We start from the raw sequence: 25,376 nt of genomic DNA, 5'->3' as shown, positions 1-25,376 counted from the left end.
TGTGTCTCTAAACTTTATATTGCATTTGGAAAAATTTGTATATGATTCAGAGGAAAAGTAACATGTTATAGTTATGACATTTGCACTAAGAAAGAAAATGGCTAATTTATAATAAACTTAAAAATAATAGTTTCAACGATGATGTGGGAGACATCGAAGCATACTGCCATTCTTAGAGTTCAGTGCAGCTAGACCCGGGTTCGATTCCCGGTAGAAGCTCATTTAGTTCAAGATTATAAGTTAAGCTATTGTGAATGCCTCATGTAGTGTCGATGCTGAAGGGACTCCAAACTCTCAACTAACAAACTCATCAGTCTTGAAGCTCATAAGATTGGGTAAAGATAACTTGTTCTTGTTCCGTGGCGTGTTGCAATTCACATCGGGAAGCCATGATTGGAACAACTTCCAAGTAAATCCAAATATACATCAAATTCATAAATCTCGACATAAAAGGTGACCTCTCGCTGAACCATCGTGACCTACAATTAAACTTCGAATTTTTAGTTTCAAAAAATTGTGAACGTTGGTTCCTAATACAGGGTCCAAGCTTCCTTCAATATTTTCTAAAAATCACGAAACAGAATAAGCATTTTTTTTTTTTTTAAATATCGCCTAGTTAAATCTCTTAAAAACCGGTACCAACTTCTTGAAATTCTCATTCTTCCCAAGAGTAGACAGAAGTTTTGGAAACATTAGTTCTGAAATATTTAAACACGTTCTCACAATATGATACGCATTTTAATCAAACCAAAATGATAAAAGCTTAAGTCAATCCAAGTGCTGTTTAAGATTCATTTTAAATAGTTAAAACGTTTTCTCACTTTGGTGTAAAAATTAAGACACTGTAGCAATGTCTCCTTTGAAGCTAGAGGCAAAGTTTTCGAAAGCGGTGTAGCATGTGTCGCACATTTTTAATACTGAGTTTGTATGCCAAATTTCATCATCCTATTATGAAGGGTATGTGAGATAGTTTATTGTTTGGGGCCATTTCAAATCTTTCTTTCCCCGCTTTGAATATGCATTGTAAGGAAAGTAATTTGATAAAAATCCAGTTCGAGATAACTAAGAGATTGTCAGCTGGTGCCTACTGGCGAACTTGGACACTGTTCAGCTAGTGGGCAAATATGCTTAAACACAAATTGCAGTTGGATGTTCACACAAAGGAAAGTTAAAGGAATTTGAAATGAAGTTAAGCACTGAAATTCAATAACAAACCAATTTTGATGCAGTTAATCATTCAGAAATAATTACTGCCCAATTCAGTAGTTTAGGCTTGCATAATAAATAGAAGATTGGCTTGGATAAATAATCTGTTAATCAGATGTTCACGCGTTGGCACCTTATAATTTTTTTTTTTTTTTTTTTTTTTTGTGAACATAAAATTGTGTTTTTCATTGATTTCCACTGATAAACTTCAAATCAGTTCAACAGGAAATATTGCATTTGTACTGAGTTGACCAGCCTCTGAATCCTGCCCAAATTTGCTCTAATTCGCAGCTGGCACCAGTTGCTCATTTGCTAGTAAGTACTAAAGCTATTCATGTTGGAAATACGTCATTGCAGTTCCGAGTTAACCTGTCAACTTAAACTACGTAAGATTTAACGCATGTGTTCATTCACGGCTGTTCAATGTTTCCTATCTTTAATTAGCACAGTATCCGCAGCATTATACCAACATAATGTTCTAGTAATGATTAGGAAGAACAGTCTCTTACCTGGTTCATACTGCAAGTACTCGACTTGTAAATTTTATCTACATAAATACCTCCACTACCACTAGCAGTATTGTCTTCTGTTAAAAAAAAAAACTGCTCCAGTGTAGCTGTTTGTACTGATATTCTATCTTCTTGGGAAGTTCACTCACACGTGACTTACTTTAAACAGTTGCATTCTTATGCACAGTCTTGATTTGAATTTTCACACACATTTCTTCAACCCGATGCATCCTCCTCTAGCGTAAGTTCACATTTTCTTGAGTACAACCACATTAATAGTTCTGAACTTCACAGTTGCAAACGACGCGGCGCCTTTTATTCAACTCTACGAGATAACACAAACGAGTTCGGGTCGTGTCGGAACCAAAGACTCCTGAAACTCACCGGAAACACACAAAAGATTGCAAACACAATTACACTACTTGCATAATTTGTGTAAGAGTTCATCCCCTTAACGACGCTCCTGTTGCAAACCGCAAAGCACTTGTGGTCCCATGCTATTTTGAGCGTTTTATCAACAGGTCACTGGAATCGAAATATCTGGATGAACACCTGACTGATTTCTGGCATAGAAATCTACAAACGTGTGGAGACACACTTCGCTAATCCCTTTAATCATAACCATAATCATAAATAATAAAATTTATATTGTTCGTGGCGAAAAGAAAAAAAAGAAAATGACGACTCGTTGTAGAAAAAACAATATAAGTGCCAGAAACAATAGTTACTGTAACAGTAAAATCAGAAGATAGTAATTTGTGCCCAAGCCTCACAAAATAGAAAATATTATTGCTTAGAAATGTAGCCTAGCATATAACAAAATATGAAAATCTTACTCAGGCATAAACATATTAAAAAATAAAATAAGTGAAACAATTTCAAGCTGGCACTTACATTGTTTCCTACAACGAGTCTTCAATTAATGATTTCAGAATGTTTTACCTTCTGCCTTCCTTATACAAAATGAGAAATGTTATGAACAAATAAATGTTTGTTAATATGTATTCTACACTCGGATAAAAGTTCATGTAACCGTAGATCATTTACAAAATATACCCCTACATCTTTCCTTCAGGGACATTAAACTGAATCAGGGAACAAAATGAACCACTAAATGTATATCTAATTCTTTTTATTAGGGAGGTACTTTAAAATCCAATTTACCATAATGTAGATTACAGTTTTAAATTAATAAGTTAATTATATATCTTCTGAAAAAGGTTTCTGGATACTTTTATTGAGACATTTCTCTGCAAGTTCTTGTTTAAAAAATGTCGAAGAACTTTGGACATTTCCGATTAGCTGATTAGTTAAACAAACTTGTGTATGGAAACATTGACTCTGTAGGTCAATGTTAGGGTTCTGATATTCGTTTGTTTGAAGTGATTGAAACGCCATCTATCTTTTGTAATCTACCCGTAACTATTACGTTTCCATTAGAATGAAACGTGAGGTAAGCAGTGGGGGGAGGGGGGAATAGGAGCGTAACATTTTGTTCGTCAAATTGAAAATAAGTGCAGTGTAATTTCGATATGATTTTTGGCTTATAGTGTTCCTATACGTAAGGTGGACAAAAGTATAAGATTTTGTAAAGTGAACAGGGATATATTTCTCGGGGAGAATTTGTAAGTACTAAATTTTATCCTATTATTTTTCTCTCCTTTGACCAACTACTGCAAATTTTTGGTGAGTAGTATGTCTTTGGTTACTATATTTAATCATTTATTGATAAGTATTTGGAAATTAAATGTTTAATAAAAATGTAAGAATTTTATAGTATTTGCAAGAAAAAGGATAAGACCGAAACACACAAAAAGGTGTTGTTCAAGTCAGGGTGCGAATTGGCGGGGGGGATGCCAGGGATTTCCCCCCTGACAAAAATCTTCCTCCCCCTGGAGAAGAAAAATTTTATCCCTGGCAGGGATAACTTCTTCCCCCTCTGGAGTATTTTTAAATGGAAAGATAGAAAAAAGGGAACAATTCTTATTTGCGTAGCTACCCTAAATATTGCTTGAGTGAAAATTTATGAAACATCTCACATCTCAACTCTTTTGTACTTGTTAGTATATATATATATATATATATATATATATATATATATGTGTGTGTGTGTGTGTGTGTGTGTGAGGACGGTGCGCATATGGGTGAAATTAATCCCCCCCCTGGGAAAATTTTTCAATTCGCACACTGGTTCAAGTTATGTACTGATACAGTGGGGGAATGTGTTGGAAAACAGATCTTGCAAGAAAAAAATGGATAAAATAATCTAATATGTACTAAGAAGAAGAACTATTAAAATGTTTTTTTTTTTAAGAAAACAACGTTGCCTAAGGGACAAGAGAGACTTCTTAATTATTAGAAACATAATTAAAGTGTGATAAACACGAGGGATATAAGGAGGATACAGGCTGGCAAAAAGAAGGACGGAAACAGCCAAAGAAGAGAGGAGAACTCAGAGTTATGTGGGTGAGAGGACACCTTATACTCATGTAAGACCTTTTTCTGTTTATAAATTTTAGTTTCAAAAAAAATTAAGCTAAGTAAGGTCTTTTCTATAAAATATTTTGTAATTAAAATATTTACGTTATTTAAATATAATTTTGCTGTTTTTTTTCATTTCTCTTGCTGTTTTTTTTTTCATTTTTATACAAGAGTAAGGTCTCTTGTATAAAATATTTTGTAATTACAGAATTTACGATAGTAATGAGTATTTGTCTCTGTTAATTTAAATACGTTGGTTTTTATTTTTTCTCTGTGGAAGTAAGTAAAAGAACCGGAAGGAACACTTAAGTTAGCAAATTTTATTCACACTGAGAGATATTATTGAGAAATGAAAAAAAAAAACAGCAAAATTATATTTAAATAACGTAAATATTTTAATTACAAAATATTTTATAGAAAAGACCTTACTTAGCTTAATTTTTTTTGAAACTAAAATTTATAAACAGAAAAAGGTCTTACATGAGTATAAGGTGTCCTCTCACCCACATACCTCTGAGTTCTCTCTTCTTTGGTTGCTTCCGTCCTTCTTTTTGCCAGCCTGTATTCTCTTTATATCCCACGTGTTTATCACACTTTAATTATGTTTCTAATAATTAAAAAGTCTCTCTTGTTTCTTAGGCAAGGTTGTTTTCTTAAAAAACATTTTAATAGTTCTTCTTAGTACATATTAAATTATTTTATCCATTTTTTTTTTCTTGCAAAATCTGTTTTCCAACACATAAATTCATTTTAGGAGTAATTTTGATATGAGAAATCTTCCAAATTATATAATCTGTAAATTCTATTTAGATAATTGAAAGGTAGAATGATAATGTTGTATAACTTCCGGACTGCCATTCAAAATGGGAAACGGTTAAATTTGATTTGGATGTGAATATTTGTGTATGCACCTTTATTTCGTTTTTGTTGAAATTATTTTCATGTTGAAATACTTATACAATAAATTGTTAATGTTGAAGAAAAAATATGATTTTGTCCAGGAAAGATTACTTGCCCAATTGTTCCGCATTAAGGGAAAGATTACTGACCATTTCATAGGTAGTGGTTTACTTGTTCTCAAGATTGTTGCTACATTATCCATCGAAAGGAAAAGATGTACCACCCAAACTAAGAGATATATGTAATCTAGTTCTATACAAAGTTTAGAGGTAATTTCGAAATTAAGGGATAGGGAAATACATCATTGCAAAAAGTCTAGAGGGAATGCATCACGGTCTCATGAAAGATAATGTTCCCTTGGACCCGTCTATAAGACCATATTGTCTATTAAAGCTACACAGATGATAAATAAGTATAAAATTCGCCCACATTTTAATTCTTCGCAATTTTGTTCATCAGTACAAGGGAACGAGATGGACTACCAAAAGTTTCACAGGTGTGCACATTGATTTTATACAATCTTACTAAATTTTTAGTTCTAACAATTTCCAAAATTTAAGAAGTGGTCCTATATACCGACCTGAAAGTGAAGAGTGCAGTGACATACACATTCCAGAAATACAGCTCGCCGAGGCCAAAGTCCCGGGCCGTCCCGGGCCGACCCCGTGCTATGGCCCATGGGTCAAGAGACCACGCACATAAAAGTGATCTCAAGTGTTCCTTATCTACTTCTATCAAACAAATCAATGAGGAGCAATGCTAAGGAATTGATCGGCTCCACTTTTACTTCAACACTTTTGACACAATACAATTCAGAAATAAAGACCAAACATGTGTTTTGAAAGCTTAGACAATATACGACTGCTTTTAAAAGCTAATGTTAATAAATTTTGCAATATATTTTGATACCTTTTATCATACTAACTTAAATGGATTTACATTTTTCACTGACAAGATATGTAGATTAAATGAAGGGTGTGAGGCAGGAACATGGTAACCCATTGAAATTGCTGCGTTTTGCAGCACCCGATAGACAGCAACGCATTACCGCTTCGTTTAACCTTGTCCATTTAATCCTTCATGTATAGTCTTATGTGAAAAATCAGCTTTCCGAATATGAAAATGAATTGTGCATCAGAAAACCTCTAATTTCTTAAAATACTGTAGTAAAATTGTGGGTTACCATGTTCTTGCCTCACATCCTTCAAATATAAAACTCTCTATTTAATAATGGATTTGTATGGAGACCACACATTAGGTTGGGAGAAATCTTAAATGCGTTCTGAGGTACACCGTACCGTAACTAAATTTCTTAGCCCTACACACTACAACATACAAAATACCACCTCTTAGCAATGATACGTAACGTAAGACGTGTATCATCGAAGTTCCCACCGAAATGAAACGAGGATATCCCACATCAAAGCCATGTATGCAGTACTCACAAAGACAATAAAACTTACCACCTATTTTGATATTCCACCTATCACAACATTATATTGTTGTCAGATTTGAATTTTATTATATTCGTTTATTTAAATTACTTTAAATTTTCGGTAATGAAAATGATTTTCATACAGACATTGTGCAATGGTAAGTCTGGATTTTGTGGAGAACTGATAAAATTAAGACGTCTTTGGACTTGAAAATTTTAAATTTAAAACTTTGGTATGAGTTTGAAATTCATACAAGGTTAAATTTGGAAACTTTTGATAGTCATATAACTTGGAAGTATTTAAAATTTGATTTCAATTTTAAAATGGAAATATAATCTTTGATATTATCTACAATTTTGTTCTAAAATTTTAACGACCATATTTTGGGCTATAGCAACAAAACTCCTGGCATCAACCAAGTTTTGCAACCGTACTAATTCTTATTCACAGTCAGAATAAAGTTGAAGAAAATATTGCGACTTGCTTAAACGTTCTCATCATCAAAGATGGTAATACATCGAAACCTGAGAAAAATCATTTCAGAAATGTGCTTGTAACAAAAATGCTTCTTTAAAACGTTTTAAGACAGAATAAAATTTATTTCAAACTGAACTTAGTTGAATTTTGAAAAAAATCGATCCAGAATGAAATTTGGCTCAAGTGGATGCTGAAATCAAAATAATGTGAAGCTTTATTTACACATCATTTGTGGGCCACTTCTGCCTGTCCCAAATGGAGGTAATTAGAGACTTCGGTGCAAGTAGGGGGCAACTCCAATTTTACATTTGGTACAAAACTGAAGGAAACCATTAAAAAAAAAAACAATTTATTGTACTTTCGCTTCCAAACTTTTTGTAAGGAAATGTTCTGCACCTGTAACCTCCTGTAACCTTTCTGTACAAAACGTTTGGATGTTCAAATAAAATAGGGATAAATTGTCTTTTAACACGGTTTTGCTTCAGTCCTGAACAAAATGTAAAACTGGAGCTGTCCCCTTCTTGCAATGAAGTCTTCAATTCCTTTCACATTTCTAAAACTGTATTAACGGTAAAAGTATTGAGTTAATTCAATATTCTTAGTGCAAAGAAAAATTTTGATTCATTTTATTTGCTTCTTCAGACTAAAGGACCGTTTCCATCAGTACTAAGAAATTATGTTGAATGAGATGATTGGCAATCTGATAATAAATAAACTGTCTGTTTCTGAACACAGAATTTATTTATTGTATTAAGCATCAGACAGATAGCGATGTTTTTTGGTGTGATTTTCTACAATATCTTGTCTTCCAGGTTTGTGTGGAAAGTAGGAGAACGATTTTCTAAAATTAATCCAGCCAAGATGAGTTTTTCTTTTATATGTTATTCAGTTCAATTAATTCAAGCAAATCCGAGAATTAGATTGACGCATCTTCGTGGCGAACTCAGTGAACTTGTTAACTGAAAGGAGTAAATGTACTTTTGAAGTAGCACTCTTGGAGACAAGATTTTGTTCGTAAACGATGAAGGAAATATACTACAAGTCTATGAATTGCAAATTGTTATACATAAATAAGTTTATTCGTTTCTTTGTATTTCAAATATGAAGTTTCTTACCTGAAAAAACTCACTCCTGTAGGAATGTGCTCCTATGCTGTACACAACAACAATAGTAATGCTCGTAAAAAGCTTCAGAAGATAATGAAATCGAAGGAACAGGAAACTAACTGTGATCGCAAGAGTACAAGTCTCTGTCAGTTGCTGGAAAGTAAAATGTTTACATTGAATGCGATTCTGTAAGCATGAGAGTAAAAATTATACTGTTCTGAGATAGAGAAATCTTGTGAAAACGACACATTGCTGGTCTATACAACTGTAACACCAAGAATAAATAAAGAAATGTGTGGAAAGTCAGGGAGTTTGTACGAGAGAACGTATAAACGATTACATTCTCACTAGAGCAACACATGCGCCTAGAAGCATCGTCCTTGGTTCTGTACATAGATTTGTCGCGAGTGGACTGTAAATGTAACACTCATGTACTGAAGTGAGGACAAGCGATCACGAAACTTGTGTCACTATGCCTCACCACCGTCAAGGTTGCCAATGTAAATCGTCAACTACGTTTCGGTAGGGCCACATAGTAGTCCTTTGGTAAGGAGGTTATTAGTACCAAGAAATAAGTGCGTGTACATGTTATGTCGACACGAACTTTTTGTGTGTTTTGAAGTAATCAACAAAACAGAACTGTACTTAGCGATGATAAGGTAGAGACTGCATAAACTGACCATACCAGAAAATTACACACATTTTACGCGTGTGGTCATGAAGATCTTTGTAGCGTCGCCCGCAGTGTTACTTCACGTTGGATAGGGTTAGCTTGATACTGGAGTTCGATTGCCGTTGGCGCTATCACGTCAACAGTTTGGCGACGTCTGCTAAACTCTGGACTGACGTATACTTTTTGATTCCGTTTCCATTCATTCACAGTCAGAAATATGTCAGGCTATGAATGGCTCAACACCGTCGTCGGAGTGGTGCAAAGTACATGATCGTGTTTAATATGAGTCCTGCTACACTTCATTCAACAGTGATGATGAATACGTGTCACAGATTATTCTCAAGAAGGCACTCTGGCAACATCTATTGTCAAGCGATATAGCTTCCGAATATCAAATGTGATTGTACAAGAGCCATTGCGACAACCTGCTATTGGTATGCTACAGAGTGAAGGCAACGTATGCCGAAACAGAAACACCAGGGAAGTTCTTTAGGCGGATGTCATACAATTCCTTCAGAGGATTGCTGGTGTATTTCAGCAGTACACGCACGGGCACACTTACTCTTGGCCTACAAGTTTGACTTGTGGTTCACGTGTGTGTTGGGCACTTTATTATTTTCAGTCCGTTACAAACAGTATTTTTATCTTGTAGACTGTCATACAATCAGCATGGCAGGTGATTGATTCCTCAACAAAAAGTGTATCCACTCTTTGGTTTAAAACCGCTACGTTTGCAGACTTATTGCAGCTCGAGAACACATGACATATTAATTTACCAAAGTTAGATGTATTATGTAGTTTCGAAATTGTAATCGTTTCTGTCCTATATTCATGTAGGTAATCTGCGGTATAAATTTAGTTTCTCTTATATCTGTGTTCCTTGGTGTTACAATTTGCACAATCAGCAGTGTTTATATTCTCAAAGCAGTTTAAGAAACAACACATTAAACTTTCTATTTACAATACTGAGGAGATTAGTGCATCCATTAATATATGGGGTAAATCATGAAGTTCTATATGTAAATTAATTTACCGTACACCAGATAACGTAGATAGCAACTGAGTTTTCAACTAGTTAGTTTGTGCTATTAATCCATAGTCTTAAAATACGACGTGTTTAGATGGCCTAAACAAATCTTCTGTCACATTGTTTCACTTATATATATATATATATATATATATATATATATATATATATATATATATAAGTATAATAATTTTCTTCTTAAAGATTCTGAACATATCATAATTGTGTTAATTCGTTGTTGTGTAGCTACCTCAATTTTTAAAATTAAACTTCTTCATTATTTTTTATAAATTCTAATCTTACCTACTAATTTACTTGTGTTTGGCATAAAGAGAATACAATGAACTGAGCAGACTGAAATAGTGTAAAACGTAGACTTCCCTGATTTCCAAATAGAGAACGTTGTTGACACTCAGTTATGTTGTACAAGCGTGATTGAGATGAGAAGCGTGTTGGATATGTGGCGGGGAGCAATGTCCAAAACTCACTGCAAAATTACTTTGACGAAGAGGAACCTCGTCGGAAGAAAATTCTCAGTGAGAGGACCAGTAAAGGGTATTGTTACTCAGAATCTCTCTATGACCGTGGTTCAAGTGACGGAAAACTCAATACACTCCACCGCGAGTTTTTCCGTCAACAATTCCGCGAGACTGTGTCAACAATTACACTCCACCACGAGTTACATACGATGCCAGGCTGTACAGGGGAATGCTCTGATAAGGGACAATAATGCTTTCGCACGACACCAGTTTAGCCGCAAACATGCAACATGGATCGTTGATGACTACTAACGTGTGGTATGATCTAATGATAGTGTTCATCATATTGTAAATTATGGATAGTGTTGAGGTGATGAATTTTTCAAAAGAAGCGTATGATCCGCAACGTTTACACCCATTTACGAAACATGGAGGCGGCGTTTAGATGCTATGGGTTACAATATCCTGGTTTTCAGTGAATCTTGTGCTAACACTTACTTCTCGAATTATTGTCTGTGATCATGTCATCATTTTATTGAACTATATGCATCCTATGGTATAAATGCTATTTCCTGACAAAGACTCAATATTCCAGGATGATAGGGCGCCCAGACACACAGCTGGAGCTGTTGCAGCTTGGTTTGAAAGAACATGTGGATAGAGTTTAACACTTCTTGTCGCCCTCCCAATCATCAGAGCTGAACATCTGTAGTAAATTTTAGAGAGGAGAACGTGGAGCATATTTCCGCCTTCATTCTCTCTCATGGAAGTGAGTGATAAACTGCACATGGGATGGTCTTATATTTCATTTGCTACCATTCTCAATCTCTAGACTAAATTCCACGTCGATTCATAGATATGGCGAGGGCGAAAGTTGCACTCTGCTATATAAATTCCAGTTTTCCAGGTGCTTCCCTTAGGTTGATTAGTATTTCTGTCTTATATATACAGAGTGAATCAAAAGTCTGGACACGGTGAAATAACTCGAGAACTGAACTTCGGAGCGAAAAACCAAAAAAAAAGTGTTTAGTAATATTTAAAAAAAAAACTATCTGATGCAACCAAACTCGACCCTCTAGACCTGGAGGCTGGGGTGGGATCAAATTTGAAATTTCAAATAGAAACCCCAATTTTTGATTGCAGATTTGGATTCTACGGTCCAAACTATGTACGGTTTCATCAACACTTTTCCATCGATGCATAATATGGCGCAGTAATCGGCGAAAGGAAATTAGCTGTTTGGGGTGAAAAAAAAAAGATATTTTGCTGTTAGCCCAAGAATCGTTACCAACGCTAAAGACCTGCCACTTATAAACGAATCGTTCAGGTGAACGACACTTTAACATGCGAATGAACGAAGGAGCAATTCCATCCCAATGTTGCAATCCCATGTCATGTGTCACTAAACGTGTTATAATTCACACATCCATACATTGCATGTGAGAAGAGAAAACAATAATGAAACGAATAACACACACACACACACACACACACCCACACACACCCACACACCCACACACACACACACACACACACACACATACACACACACACACACACACACACACACACACACACACGGGTATCACTTATTTTACAAATGCTCCACTATAATGCCGAAATTACAGGTTACGCATATAACCTTTGTCATATCTATCCCGAACGAAAGTTCAATCAACGTACTTAAGAGGCCTCCATGTCACGAAATTAAGGTGGTACCATACGTACGTATTAAAATGTGCACTCTGTTCACAAAATGCTCTTTAGTGGTAAGACTACTACTACTACTACTACTACTACTACTAATGCTACAATTACTACTACTGCAGCTGCTACTAGTTCTAGTACTACTACAACTACTAGTAGTACTATACTACTGTTCCTATACTCCTACCATTGCTACTATACTTTTACTAGTAGTAGTACTACTACTAGTATTACTACTACTACTACTACTAATGCTACAATTCCTATTACTACTACTGCTACTACTACTACTAGCAGATAATAATATAATATAATATAATAATAAGAAGAAGAAGGGGGAGGAGGATGAGGAGAGAAAGAAGAAGAAGAAAACAATGAATTCCATAATAATTTCACCCATCTAAAACTATGCGAGACCGCTGGCAATCTCGTGAGACTAGTCGCGCGAGACTTACTGAGGTCTCGTCTCGCACAAGTCAGGCGAAATGATGGCAAAAATCTTCATGATGTCGTCGCTTCGGGGGACGACGTCGTGCTACTGCTGGGCCGAAGACAATCGTCTGTCTCATAGCTGCCGTCCCTGAACAGCGGCGGGGCCGTCACGGTGTCCGCTGCCAAGCCGACAAATAGGCAGCCGCCTTTGAACCAGCACTAGCTCACCCTTTTCGCTGCTGCCACCCAATAACCGACGATGGTCCGACGAACTTCGTCGGCAATTGTTCATGGGGAACGTCTCGGATCCAAAACCTAATAGAGGTTCGGATCTCACTTTCAACTGTAGGTTCCGTCTCACGCGTCCCGCATCGGAAAAGGAACGATAAACATCCTAAAAAAAACCCAATAGTCATACATTTTCTTTTGTTTTTTGATCACATGTACACTTATTTCACCATGTCCACAGCATTGAAGCTAATTAAAGATCATATAGGAAGTTCTCCTGATTTCACCATTACAGCGCCACGTCACACAGCAACAACGATGTTTCGACTAAATCTTATACAAGTTTATGCGCAGAATCCGACTCTGCAATAAGAAATAAAAGCTTCCATTTCAAATGTTTCAGCTAACCCCACCTAGCGGTAGGGTGCGGGATCGTGTTTGGAACCATTGAATAACTTTGTTGATCCGACGCGTATTTCTCAAAATACTGCACCGTGTACAGACGGTCAGAGCTAATATGAAGCTCATGAACGAAGAGGGGAGCATCTAATTTCGCCGATTACAGTGCGATATCACACATCGACGAAAGAGTTTTGATTGTACCTTACATTATTTGGGATGTAGTCTCCGAATCTTCAATAAAACATTGGAGTTTTCATTTGAAAAATCAATGCCCCCCGCTCCTTTCTAGAAGATGGGGGTACAGTGTTGCGTTTGATATATCGGATAGCTTCTTGAAACATATTAAATACGTTTCTTTTCGATTTTCTGATCAGAAGTGTATTTCTCCACTACTAAATCGTGGCCAGGCTTTTGGTTCACCCGTTATTTCAAACATAAATTAGCTTGACAGTTACAGGCATTTTTGATAATTTCACACCCTTCGAACATTTGCACGTTATAGGGCTAATTCTACACTATCCTCATATCTTTTAATCGTCAGACAAGATAACACTAGTCGCAGTGGTCATGTGTTATTTTGTGTAAGATGAAATCTACTACCGCGACAAGGTTGGATCATTCCGATAATTTATCTTTATCAGAGAATGGTAAGATCGACCCTAATGAATGTCATATTTTAGCGATTAGAAAACAGTTGTATCAATACATTTTCATCTCAGACACAGAAGTCAAAAAACACCATAGTGCAATAAGTAGATACTTCAATAGCTATACTTTTATTTTTAATTTTAATTGTTTTATTTTTTGTCCTCTACTCGCCGCTTTTGAATTTTCTGGTTTGCAACACTGATACTGTCCGAAGCCCGAATGAAGAAGGTACGCCATTCCCTGCGTCTTCTGTCTGTGTGTAGTGTGCTATTATCCAGTGACGAGAAGGAACAGAGAAGTGAACCAGTGACACTGAACGAGAATAGAGGTCGGAAATACTACCAAGGTCATGAACGAAATGGTGGTATTTAGGGGCCATTTACTTTCGCCGATTACTGCGCCATATTATGCATCGACGGAAAAGTGTTAATAAAACCTTACATAGTTTGGAGAATCCAAATCTGCAATCAAAAATTGGGGTTTCCATTTGAAATTTCAAAGTTGACCGCACCCCAGCCTCAGGGGGTGGGTCTAGAGCAGCGTTTCCCAATCGGTGTGCCGCGGCACACTGGTGTGCCGCGAATGGGCCGCTGGTGTGCCGCGAGGAAATGAAAACAAAATTATTAATTATATAGGAACCTAACTGCAAGACAGGAAATATGTGTATCTAAGTTTCACATTACTATGAACCTCTACAATGAAAAAAATACTGTAATTGTAATATATTATTGTACATACATTACTACTACATAGATTGTATTTCGAAAACAGAATTTTATTAATATTTAAAATTGTGATTTATATTAACCATGTTAATAAATTATAAGTTTCACACTGTGTTACTTATCTGTTCATTTTTAATGTTGAAAAAAGTATTAATTATCATTGTTATGACCATTATTGTTTCTTTATTGTTACAGATTATTTCGTAATTTGAAATTTTAAAATCTCATTCTATCCTTTCGACAAAGCAAACACTCATACAAATTACTGCAATTCTGTTTTAAAAGTACAAGAGATTTGTTTGTTTGTTCGTAATTTAGTTATCTTCCTTGTGAAAGGTTGGATACATTCTTCGAAAAAGAAAGTGTATTTTTTAAAAGACTGAGTTTTATATTTCATTGGAATTGTTTTCTATTTTTTAATTTGAATGAAAAGTAAGTATAATGATTTATGATGGAGGAAAACCAGTGATCGAGCTTTCTTCTTTGTGAGAAGGAGGTCAGTAATGAAAGAAAACAAATACGACGGTATTTTCTATTTACAAATAATAATAATAATAATAATAATAATAATAATAATAATAATAATAATAATAATAATAATAATAATAATATAATAATAATAATAATAATAATAATAATAATAATAATAATAATAATAATAATACCTATGAGTGTGCCGCGAGAATTCAAGTTAGACCCGTAGTGTGCCGCAAGTTGAAAAAGGTTGGGAAACGCTGGTCTAGAGGGTCGACTTTGGTTTCATCAGATAGTTTTTAAATATTACTAAACATGTATTTTTTTTGTTTTTTCGCTCTGAAGTTCAGTTCTCGAGTTATTCCACCGTGTCCAGACTTTTGATTCACTCTGTATATATATATATATATATATTCCATCAGGCCTTGTTTCCATTTTGGACTAATGCACAATAACACATTGAGCAAGGCTATGTGATAATATGTAAAAAAAAAAAAAAAACAGTATCACGTAACAGATTCAACACAATAACTGTGCCTTCATCAGACTTCCACTCCTTCTGGCTGTTTGGGAGTTGGTCATCACTTATATAGTCTCCGGAGATCAACTTTTAATTAGGCTCCGTCCCTTCATTAAAAAGTAAGACTTGTGTGGCTTTCACTTTCACTTTTTAGCTGCACACGTGTCCAATTAAAAGTTTACTTTTTTTCGTTGGATGCGTTCTTTCCTATAATTATCCCTATTTTCCTTATTAATTTTTCCTCTTTCTTTCTTCCTTTTCGTTTCTTCTTCTTTAAGCAGAACCTTCTCTCACTCTTTATTTATCGAGAATCCTGCATTCCAATTCATCACCTTGTCTCCTGCCCTCATAATCTCCCTAGCTTCCTTCCATTTTCTCACCAAAGTTCTGTTCTCTACTTTTATGATCTCTGCTCCTTCCCACCCTATCCTGTGGTTTGTCTCTTTGTGATGCTTGTATATTGCATTGTTGTCCCTTTTCAACCTTACATCATCCTTATGCTGTTTAATCCTTTCTTGCATTTTATTTTTTGTTTCTCCTATGTAAATTTTGTTACACTCCGCACATCCTTCTCTATATATTACTCCCCTTTGATCTTTGTCCGCTACTGCTTTTCTCTTGGTTCTTCTTACTAATTCAATTATTCTGCTTCCTCCCTTCCTGTACGTCCTAATTCCTGCTTTCCGAAGCATTCTCTTTATCTTCTCTGTTTCTTTGCCTAGGCTGTCTATTCCAAACCATTTTTGCTCTTGTCTTCTTCCTCTTTCTTTCCCTCTCTTGCTATGTCTCTTGTAATCTTATCCTCTACGTTGTATTTCTCCTTAGCTGTGTCCAGAACTTCTTTAAATCGTTTTTCCTCTGTTCTTCATTTGTGTTTAGGTCTCCTATTCTTTCTTCCATGCTTTTTATGAAATTCTTCTTTGTCCCCTCATCCACATCACTTCGTTTGTGGCAATACACTCTCGCTGCACACTCTTTTTGGTGCCAGGATGTAATAAACTCTCCTTCTTCCGACTTCTTAATTTTCATATCTAAATAGTTTATCTCCTTGTCTACTTCTATTTCATTTTCTAGTCTAATCCCTTTCTTTTCATCTTACACGTCCCTTATGAATTTCTCCAGCTGTCGTTTCGTTCCCTTCCATATTCCTAAACAGTCGTCCACATAACGGCAAAAACGAAGCAGTCTTTCTCCTCCTCTTTCTATCGTCTCCTTCTCCCATCGAATCATTACTATATCTGATAGTACTGGACTCAAACAAGATCCTATATTAAGTCCTTCCTTCATTTTAACAATCCTGTCTCTGATTATGCAGTATCCATTCTCCCACAATGCCTCTAATCCTTTTCTTACCTTCTTACTGTCCCAATTTTCTATTCTCTTTTCACCCATTTCCTCTTCTATTATTCTCAATATTTCTTCTCTCTTAAGGCTCGGGAACATACTCTTGACATCCAGACTAAATAGCACTGTGCTCTCTTTTCTTCTTCCTAATTTATCTATCATCCTCTTAACCTCTTGCGTATTCTCTACTCTCCTACTTTCTTGTCCTTCTCTCACTGCCTCGGCTATCCTCTTAAGCTTTATCTCCAACAGTTCTAACATATTATTCCTGCAGTTAAGCACCGGCCTCAACTTCACTACTTCTTTGTGGATTTTTGGAAATCCTTTCATCCTAGATAGCTTTCCTTCTTCTTTCACTAACCTCTTGAACCCTTTCTTTTTGCAGTCCTCTATAATCTTTTTCTTTATCTCTTCTTCTTGTCCTTTTCCCGCCACATCTTCATATGTCTCGTCTTTCAGATCTTCAAGTTTTTCTTCATACCATACTTTATCCATCACAACTATAACTCCCCCTTTGTCTGCCTGTTCCACTACTATGTCCTTTCTCGTTCTTATCCTTTTCATTCCCATTTTCTCTTTGTCAGTCAGATTGCCTCTTTGTCTTCTTGATTTGTTATTTACTATATTTACTAGTTTCCTCCGAATTTTGTTCCTATCTTCTTCATCTTTTATTTCCTGAAGTGCTTTCTATATTCCATAAACCGCTTCTTCCTTATCTACCTCCTCTTTTGCTACTCTGAATTTATATCCTAGACTTGAAAACTGCTTCTCTTCCTCAGTAATCTCAATATCTCCTATGATTACTACTCTTTTCTCGTCTATTGTCTCTTCTTGTTTCCATCCTATTCTTTTAACTTTCTCTCTTAATCTCTCTTCTTCTTTTCTTCTGAAATTTTCCTCCCACACTTTCATGTCCTTTATTGTGAATTCACTTGTAAAAATGCTCAGAATTTCTTCTATTTTCCTCTTATTTCTTTCCTTTATCTCGTTTATTTCCCTCTTCTTCCTTCTTATCTCGAACCAAATTAATTCATCCTCCATTTTCTTGAGTAGCTTTCTCCATCTAGTGGTTCTGCAATTTACCCCTTTCTTATTGACTCTCAATCCTTTGGGCGTTACTTTTTCTTGCAAGCAGATCCTAAGAAATTTAAGTTGTTCTTCTTTTTTGATCTCCTTCCTCTTACTATCCTTCCACTTGTCAATTTTCCTCCTCAGTTCCGGAAAATGTCATATAACTATTCTATCAGGCCTTGTTTCCATTTTGTACTAATACACAATAACACACTGAGCAAGGCTATGTGATAATATGTAAAAAAAACAGAGTCACGTAGCAGTTTCAACACAATAACTGTGTCTTCATTAGACTTCCATTCCTTCTGGCTGCTTGGGATTTGGTCATGGCTGATATCCAGAAGTCCTAAAAGGCAGAACTCCTAAAAATATAGGCACTAGAGCTAAATTTTAGGACTTCTGCAGTTTAGGACATCTGCAGTTTAGGATTTCTGCCGTTTAGGACTTGTGCTGTTTAGGACTTGCGCCGCGGCATCACTTTTAGGACTTGTGCCGTTTAGGACTTCTCCCATTTAGGACTTGTGCCGCGATATTATTTTTAGGACTTCTGGCGTTTAGAACTTCTGCCTTTTAGGACTTGTGCCGTTTTGGTCTTGTGCCTTTTTCATTCACTTGGTTTAGTTCTGAAATTCGCCACCACCACATGAAATTGGGACGATGCAGCAACTAGTTAGCAATAATGTTGCGAACGTTGCTAATTCCAACAGTAACAGCTATATTTGTACTACTACTTATTATTATCACTATCTGTTCTGCACTTATACACGAATTACATAATACAATCTATTTCATTCTAAGAATTAATTGCATAATTAGTTAAGAAATTCGTGTCTTTCGAATGGAGATACGAGAATCCCAAGACAAATTCCTAAAACAAAAATAAATAAATAAATAAATAAACGAATAAATAAAAAATGTTTAAAAAACATATTTTACCAGACTTCTGAAACCAAGCAAACATTCAGAATTGCAATATATACTGTGCGGAGCGTATTTTATTAAGAGTAGGACAAAAGTCCACCAAAGTTTACTTAATTAGGACAAAAGCTCACTAGACATTTCACGAGTGAACATTAAATACCAACTGTATACATACAGAACGAAGTAAATTTAAAATTGAACAAAGAACATTTATTATTCAATACAGTGAGTGACATTCGTAAGTCCTAAACGGCACAAGTCATAAAAATATAGGCACTAGACCTAAATTTTAGGTCCTGTGCAATTTTTGCAGAAATTACGACATAGTCATTAAGGGGTGTAGCCTGCAAATTTTTCTAGGGGAGCAGGCTTTTTATATATTAAAAGCAAATCAAAAGTTTATTTCCAGATTGCGAAAGCTTCAATAAGACAATAAATTTATACATATTACACATGTACATAAATACATAATATTATTATATTTCCAGTTAGTTCCTTTTTGAAGCCTGGACCTTGATAGAGCGTAAATTTAAAACCACAGCTTGTAGGAAATGTACGAATAAGTTAGTTATAAGAAATCGGAAACTGTTCGTGGAAGTCCATTTGTTTGACTGTATTTATCTTCTGTACTCTTATATAAAAGAGTAAAGATGAGTGATTTTTTGGGCATACTACTACAAGTAGAGTCGTTAAATTTTAATTATAAAATATAATTTTCTTATGAAAGCAGGACATAAGAAACAATTTTTGGAAATAAGTATCAGGAAAAGGGTGGGGCAAGATTCTTTTAAAGGGTAGTGTATCTCGCAAGTTTCTGAAGCTAGTAAAATGAAACTTGGCATATAAACTTTCCTGTTAAAAAAACAACTGAAAATTGAACACATAAAAGAGAAAGAGCAAAGTGAGCACATTTTTGTGTTCGAATTCCCCATTACTTACTCAGAAAATATGTAAATAAATTAAGGAAGGATTTGTTTAAGCTAGATGCGCGAAACTCGGTATTTGAACTTTTAACTAAAAGTAATAAAATACTATATGTTTCAGCGTCTTGAAACTTACACTTCTAAGGGGAAGGAGGGTCAATTTCTACAATATTAAAATATTTCACTGCTTATGAGATTTGGGCAGAAAACTCTTTTCCTTTAGGCCTTGGTTCATCCAGTTAAGCAAACGAGAGTACAAAGTGGCTGATTAATTAGGTTCTTTTAATTATTTTAACATGTTGACGTAGTTTAATTCTTTTAAAGCTGTATTCTTTCACATTCTATTATAAACATCCTTCATTTGCTGTAATTATTAAACACGTTTAATAAACATAAAACAGACTAACCACCGGTCCCGGCCAGGAATGTGCTTTTGGTGTTAAGCCATCATTTGCCGTCCGTAACATAACCTTTGATTTTAACTTCACGTACTATCAAGACTCAAGTCTCAGAAATGTAGCATATATGAAATATACTACTACAACTACTACTCCTACTACTACTACTAATGATAATACTACAGATGTACTACTACTACTACTACTACTACTACTACTACTAATAATAATAATAATAATAATAATAATATGTACTTGTGAAATACGTATGTATCTATGTGTTATTAATTCTTTCACATTCTTGAAAGAAACTTTTGATTTGTTTTTAGTTTGTAAAAATCAAGGCCCTCTAGAATAACTTGCTGGCTACTCCCTGAATGACTATGTTTTGGTTTCTGTACACGTATTGTGTTATCCCTTAGTAGTCTAGTGTTATTTGTAGAATAAGACAATGGTTCTTGTCTTGGAATATTACTAGTTTGGTGTGGCAGTACAGTGATAGAGTATGACCAATAATTTAATTTCCTTGTAGGGTATGCTATCTGCAATGCAATAAACTGTATATGCTTCTTCTTCCTAACAAGGCTGGGCGATAAGCCCCTGCAATTCCATTACAAATAAGGACGAAATTATTTTATAAACTACTTGGTGAACTTTTGTTAATATAACGCTATTAGTTCTTACAACCTTTTGTTAATCTTATTTAACAATTGCAAAATGGAATAAGAGAGAAAATATATAATGATGATGATTGTTTATTTACATAAGGTACACATACAACTAAATGGAATCTGTTGGTCACTACTGCATATCTGCTAAACCAGGGTCTAACTCTGTGTGTCACAAAAGTTAGTTTAACAGAGTTTAAAATAATATTATTTTGTTTGACTTACAAAGATTATCATATTAGCAAAATTATTTGAAATAACACGCCAGGCATAAGATAAGCCTTGGGTTATATCGATTAGAACTGTTTTAAGAGTGAATCTATCATTTATGCATTAAATTTCATTACTGGCTACTTACACGTTTCGGCCTCGTATTGGAAGTCAGCTTCTCGTGTTCTTTTCATATCCCACGATAACTGTTTTAGTTGCACACTAATTATAGGTACTACCCACATGTATTCGACTATAATATCGGTCATATATATTATAGTCGGTCTTATATATATCCCCCTCTCCTCTGTCCCCAAGTCACGGCGCTGAATTTGGGTTTAAACGGCATTAGAAGCGTCACTGCTCAACTCAGCAGCCCCAAGAACTATAGATTCAACACTAATATCAGTCATTTGCGATCCTTTTTTATATATCACCCCCTTCACCCTCGATAAAGTTTCGGCGTTGAATTTGGATTTAAACTGCATCGGAAATGTTGCTGTTTATCTCAGTGGCCCCGAAAACTATGGATTCACACTAATATTAATTATTTTGCATCATTTTAATGCGGGAGTAAATTTGAATTTAAACGGCATCGAAAGTGTCACTGTTCACCTCAGCGACCCCAAAAACTATGGATTCACACTAATATAAATTATTTTACATCATTTTATGTACCTTCCTCAATTTGCGGGAGTAAATTTGAATTTAAACGGCACCGAAAGTGTAACTGTTCACCTCAGCGACCGCAAAAACTATGGATTCGACACTTATAGCGGTCATTTTCGATCATTTTATACATCTTCCTCTCCTTCCCCCAAGTTGCAGTGCTGAATTAAAATTTAAGCTTCATCGGAAATGTCAGTGTTCATCACAGAAACCCCGAAAACTATGGGTTCGATACTAAGGTCGATAATTTTTAATATATATCCGCACTTCCTTTCTCTAAGTTGCACCTTCAAAGTGAAATGATAAAACCATCTCAGGCCCGAACCTCATCTATGTTGAAAGTTTTTGTCGAGATCAGTCTGGTGGTTCAAGTGTTGTTAAGTTAAAAATATAATTACTTTCATTTGTATATACGTATATAGTTACATTCTTTCATTTCTAGTCTAGTTAGTTACAATCTAGTATACTTTCATTTATATATATATATATATATATATATATATATATATATAAAACTCAGCTATTGCTTCTCCACTATTTCAATGATTCGTACTTTAATACATCGCTTCCTCAACCATGGTTGTGGAATTGGTTAAACGTAATGTTTTTGTATTAAATAAATTTATTTCAAATATATCTTTCTCATTAATTTCAATTAGTTTGCTTTTCAAAAATCCTCTAAAATTTCAATGACGCACTATGGGCTATAAGCCATTAACTTCTATGGCCACCCTGCTACAAACTACAGACTTAAGTATTCGATAAGAATTTCAGTAGTAAGTAGTTGCCACAATACCAATATGAACGTATTTAATTTCCACGGTAACAACTATGTTAGTAAAACTAAGATTATTATTAATAATGATAACGAGTTAGGAGTAGTTAGTTACGAGTATGACAATTATTTGCTACAGAAAGACTTCTGTACAAGAAATATATGTGTAAAAATAATTTACTTCAACAGAACACAAGGAAAGCAAAATTTATGACGTACATAACTAAAACACAATATTATGTTGCTAATATGAGGTCAGTGGTGTGGAAATAGAGAGAAACAGACATTATGAAAGATCTGGGAATCACATTTGGTAGGAAGTTAAAATCTTGTCAACATAGAAATATATCATGGAAAGAGCAAGAAAGGACAATAGGCTTCATTTATTTATTTATTTATTATTTCAGAACGATAGAATATGTATTTTTACAAATAACTTGTAAGAACTAAGGTTCTGTAATATGCAACAGTATATCTAAAAGTTTGATTAACTGAGTGACAGTATTCTTCTTACGGACGCGATGGTAGCGCCACAAGAGATTTTTAGGACTTCTGCAGTTTAGGACTTCTGCCGTTTAGGACTGGTGCCTTTTAGGACTTGTGCCGCGAAATGATTTTTAGGACTTCTGCCGTTTAGGACTTGTGCCGCGATATGATTTTTAGGACTTGTGCCTTTTAGGACTTCTGCCATTTAGGACTTCTGCCGCGAAATAATTTTTAAGACTTGTGCATTTTAGGTCTAATGCCGTTTAGGTCTTGTGCCTTTTAGGACTTCTGCCGCGTGCCCTTGGTCATCACTTATATAGTCTCCGGAGATCAACTTTTAATTAGGCTCCGCCCCTTCATTAAAAAGTAACACTTGTGTGGCTTTCACTTTCACTTTTTAGCTGCACAGGTGTCCAATTAAAAGTTTACTTTTTTCGTTGGATACATTCTCTCCTCTAATTATCCTTATTTTCCTTATAATTTTTCCTCTTTCCTTCTTCCTCAAAAGAAACGAAAAGGAAAAGGAAAAACACAAGCTAACCAGTGCTAGGTGGACACTAAAACGCATGATTGCTATCTAACCGGGTCAGAGAAGGGAGAAGCTGGTGTGCCCACTCTAAGGTGCGTCAGCAATGGTGGGTATACACATAAGCGAGGATAGTGAAAAGAATTGGTTTTGGGCAATGGAACGAGTTTCAATTGCACTTGTGATGTTGTCGTACTAGTAACGCTTCACTTGTAAACATAAAATACAACTTCTGTACACTATGCACAAATATCCCACTGGTGGAAAATAGTATCTAACAGTCACCTTTCATATATACTCACTTATTTTATCCTTCGTAAAGCACTTTTAATGATTTTACACTAATAACACTAGTTGTAAACCTAAAATACAGCTTGTTTTGCTTTGCATTTAATTATGTCGCCTGCAGAATTTTTTTAAAATTATCGTTTTTTTTTTTTTTTTTTTTTTTTGTACACACCATTGATGAAATTTGTTCTTTATAAAAATGTCTTTTCCCGTAAAGTATCAATTCTACATTTAAATCTTTCGAAAGGTGGTGTTCCAAAACTACACCAGCAACCCTTAATCCATTCTAAAGTGTTATCATCTTGGTGCATGTACAAATAATTTTACAGATCAATAATATCCCTGCAAATTGATACATCTTAAACAGTGTTAATTTGAAAAACATGCAGCAACTATACAATAATTTTATATATAGCCCCTTCACTTCTGGACGAAACTTGTGGGCCTGTGCAGGGTTGAGCCTCTGAGGAGCAGGCGCAAAGCGATGGTGGATATAAGCGTTAACGAAGATCCTTTGGGAACCACCGTAGCTGGCTACTCATATTATAACTTAAAAACACAAATATCTCTACTAAGGCAGGAACTGTTATAAATCTCGCGCAAAGTGAACTTGGTTATGGACAAACACTCTGTACAAGGTTCTCCTGTTTCCTTCCAATTTCTTCGCTCACTATCATCATCGCAATAGCCTCTCCTGACCTCGGAGCATAGTCGTGGAATACTAAACTGAAATATATATATATATATATATATATATATATATATATATATATATATATATATATAGATAGATAGATAGATAGATAGATAGATAGATACGCGACGCAGACATGTCATGTGTTATTCCTCTGTATGTAGGATGCACAACAAGCAATTTCATGCGCACAGATAATTAGAAGTGGAATAGTTTCTGAATGTTGGAAAAGAAAATATAATTTAAAAATCAGTTTACATTACTGAAAACTGTTACTGAACGAAGGGAATCGCTGACTCCGCAAGAGCAGTACGCAGATTTTTTTGTGGCTTTTTCAGTACCCCACAAAAACAGACAAACATAGGAAAACATAAAATAAAATACCTAACGAGTAATCCAACGTTTTCCTAAATAGGGAATTCAATGCACAATGGATTCAAATCCACTTTTGGTTATTTTAGTAATATTTTATATTTAAGATCTTTATATGAAGCTACTTTCAGTGCTTCAAAGATTCATATCCAGGTATTGTAAATACTTCTTATATTGTAGAAAACAATGCTCTTTTTTCCATGTATACCAACTATTTCATGTTTTTTCTCATATCTTTGATAATTGAACTTGAATCTCTTGTACTCTGAACATCCCAAGTGACAGTAGGGACCGACATTTTCTAAGAGTGACAAAAGATATATAAAATTTGAGCTGATATTTAAGCAGGGATGGAAAAATCCGAAATTATGATGCTTATTATGATGAGACAGTAAAAGTCATCTTCACTGCACTGGCACAAATCCCGGGGGTGACATGTCCCTTCCAATTTTAGAACTGGGGAGACTGTCCCAAATAATCCGATTTGAAATGTGGTTTTGGGAATAAATGTGATGACTTGTGTCCGATTGCCAGAAAGGAAAGTGAGATGAAATTGATGTCCCTCCAGAATAAACCTGAAATCTGCCCGCTTCCCATTGTT

The 25,376-nt window shown here is 35.1% G+C and overlaps 1 protein-coding gene across 2 annotated transcripts in view; it reads right to left on the bottom strand.

Moving 5' to 3' along the window:
• LOC145673783 (adenylate cyclase type 2-like) overlaps positions 1-25,376 on the bottom strand; it is a 1,485,668-nt gene that overhangs the window by 345,681 nt on the left and 1,114,611 nt on the right. For both annotated transcript variants that reach the window (XM_081743538.1, XM_081743539.1), the window contains exon 16: positions 8,125-8,268. In XM_081743538.1, the coding sequence (XP_081599664.1) occupies positions 8,125-8,268 (144 nt within the window). The remainder of the gene's footprint in view (positions 1-8,124; positions 8,269-25,376) is intronic.

This window comes from Thermobia domestica, chromosome 17 (assembly GCF_964235325.1).
Source record: "Thermobia domestica chromosome 17, izTheDome1.hap1.1, whole genome shotgun sequence".
In the NCBI taxonomy this organism is placed as follows: Eukaryota; Metazoa; Arthropoda; class Insecta; order Zygentoma; family Lepismatidae; genus Thermobia; species Thermobia domestica.
This window is presented reverse-complemented; position numbering and strand designations above follow the sequence as displayed.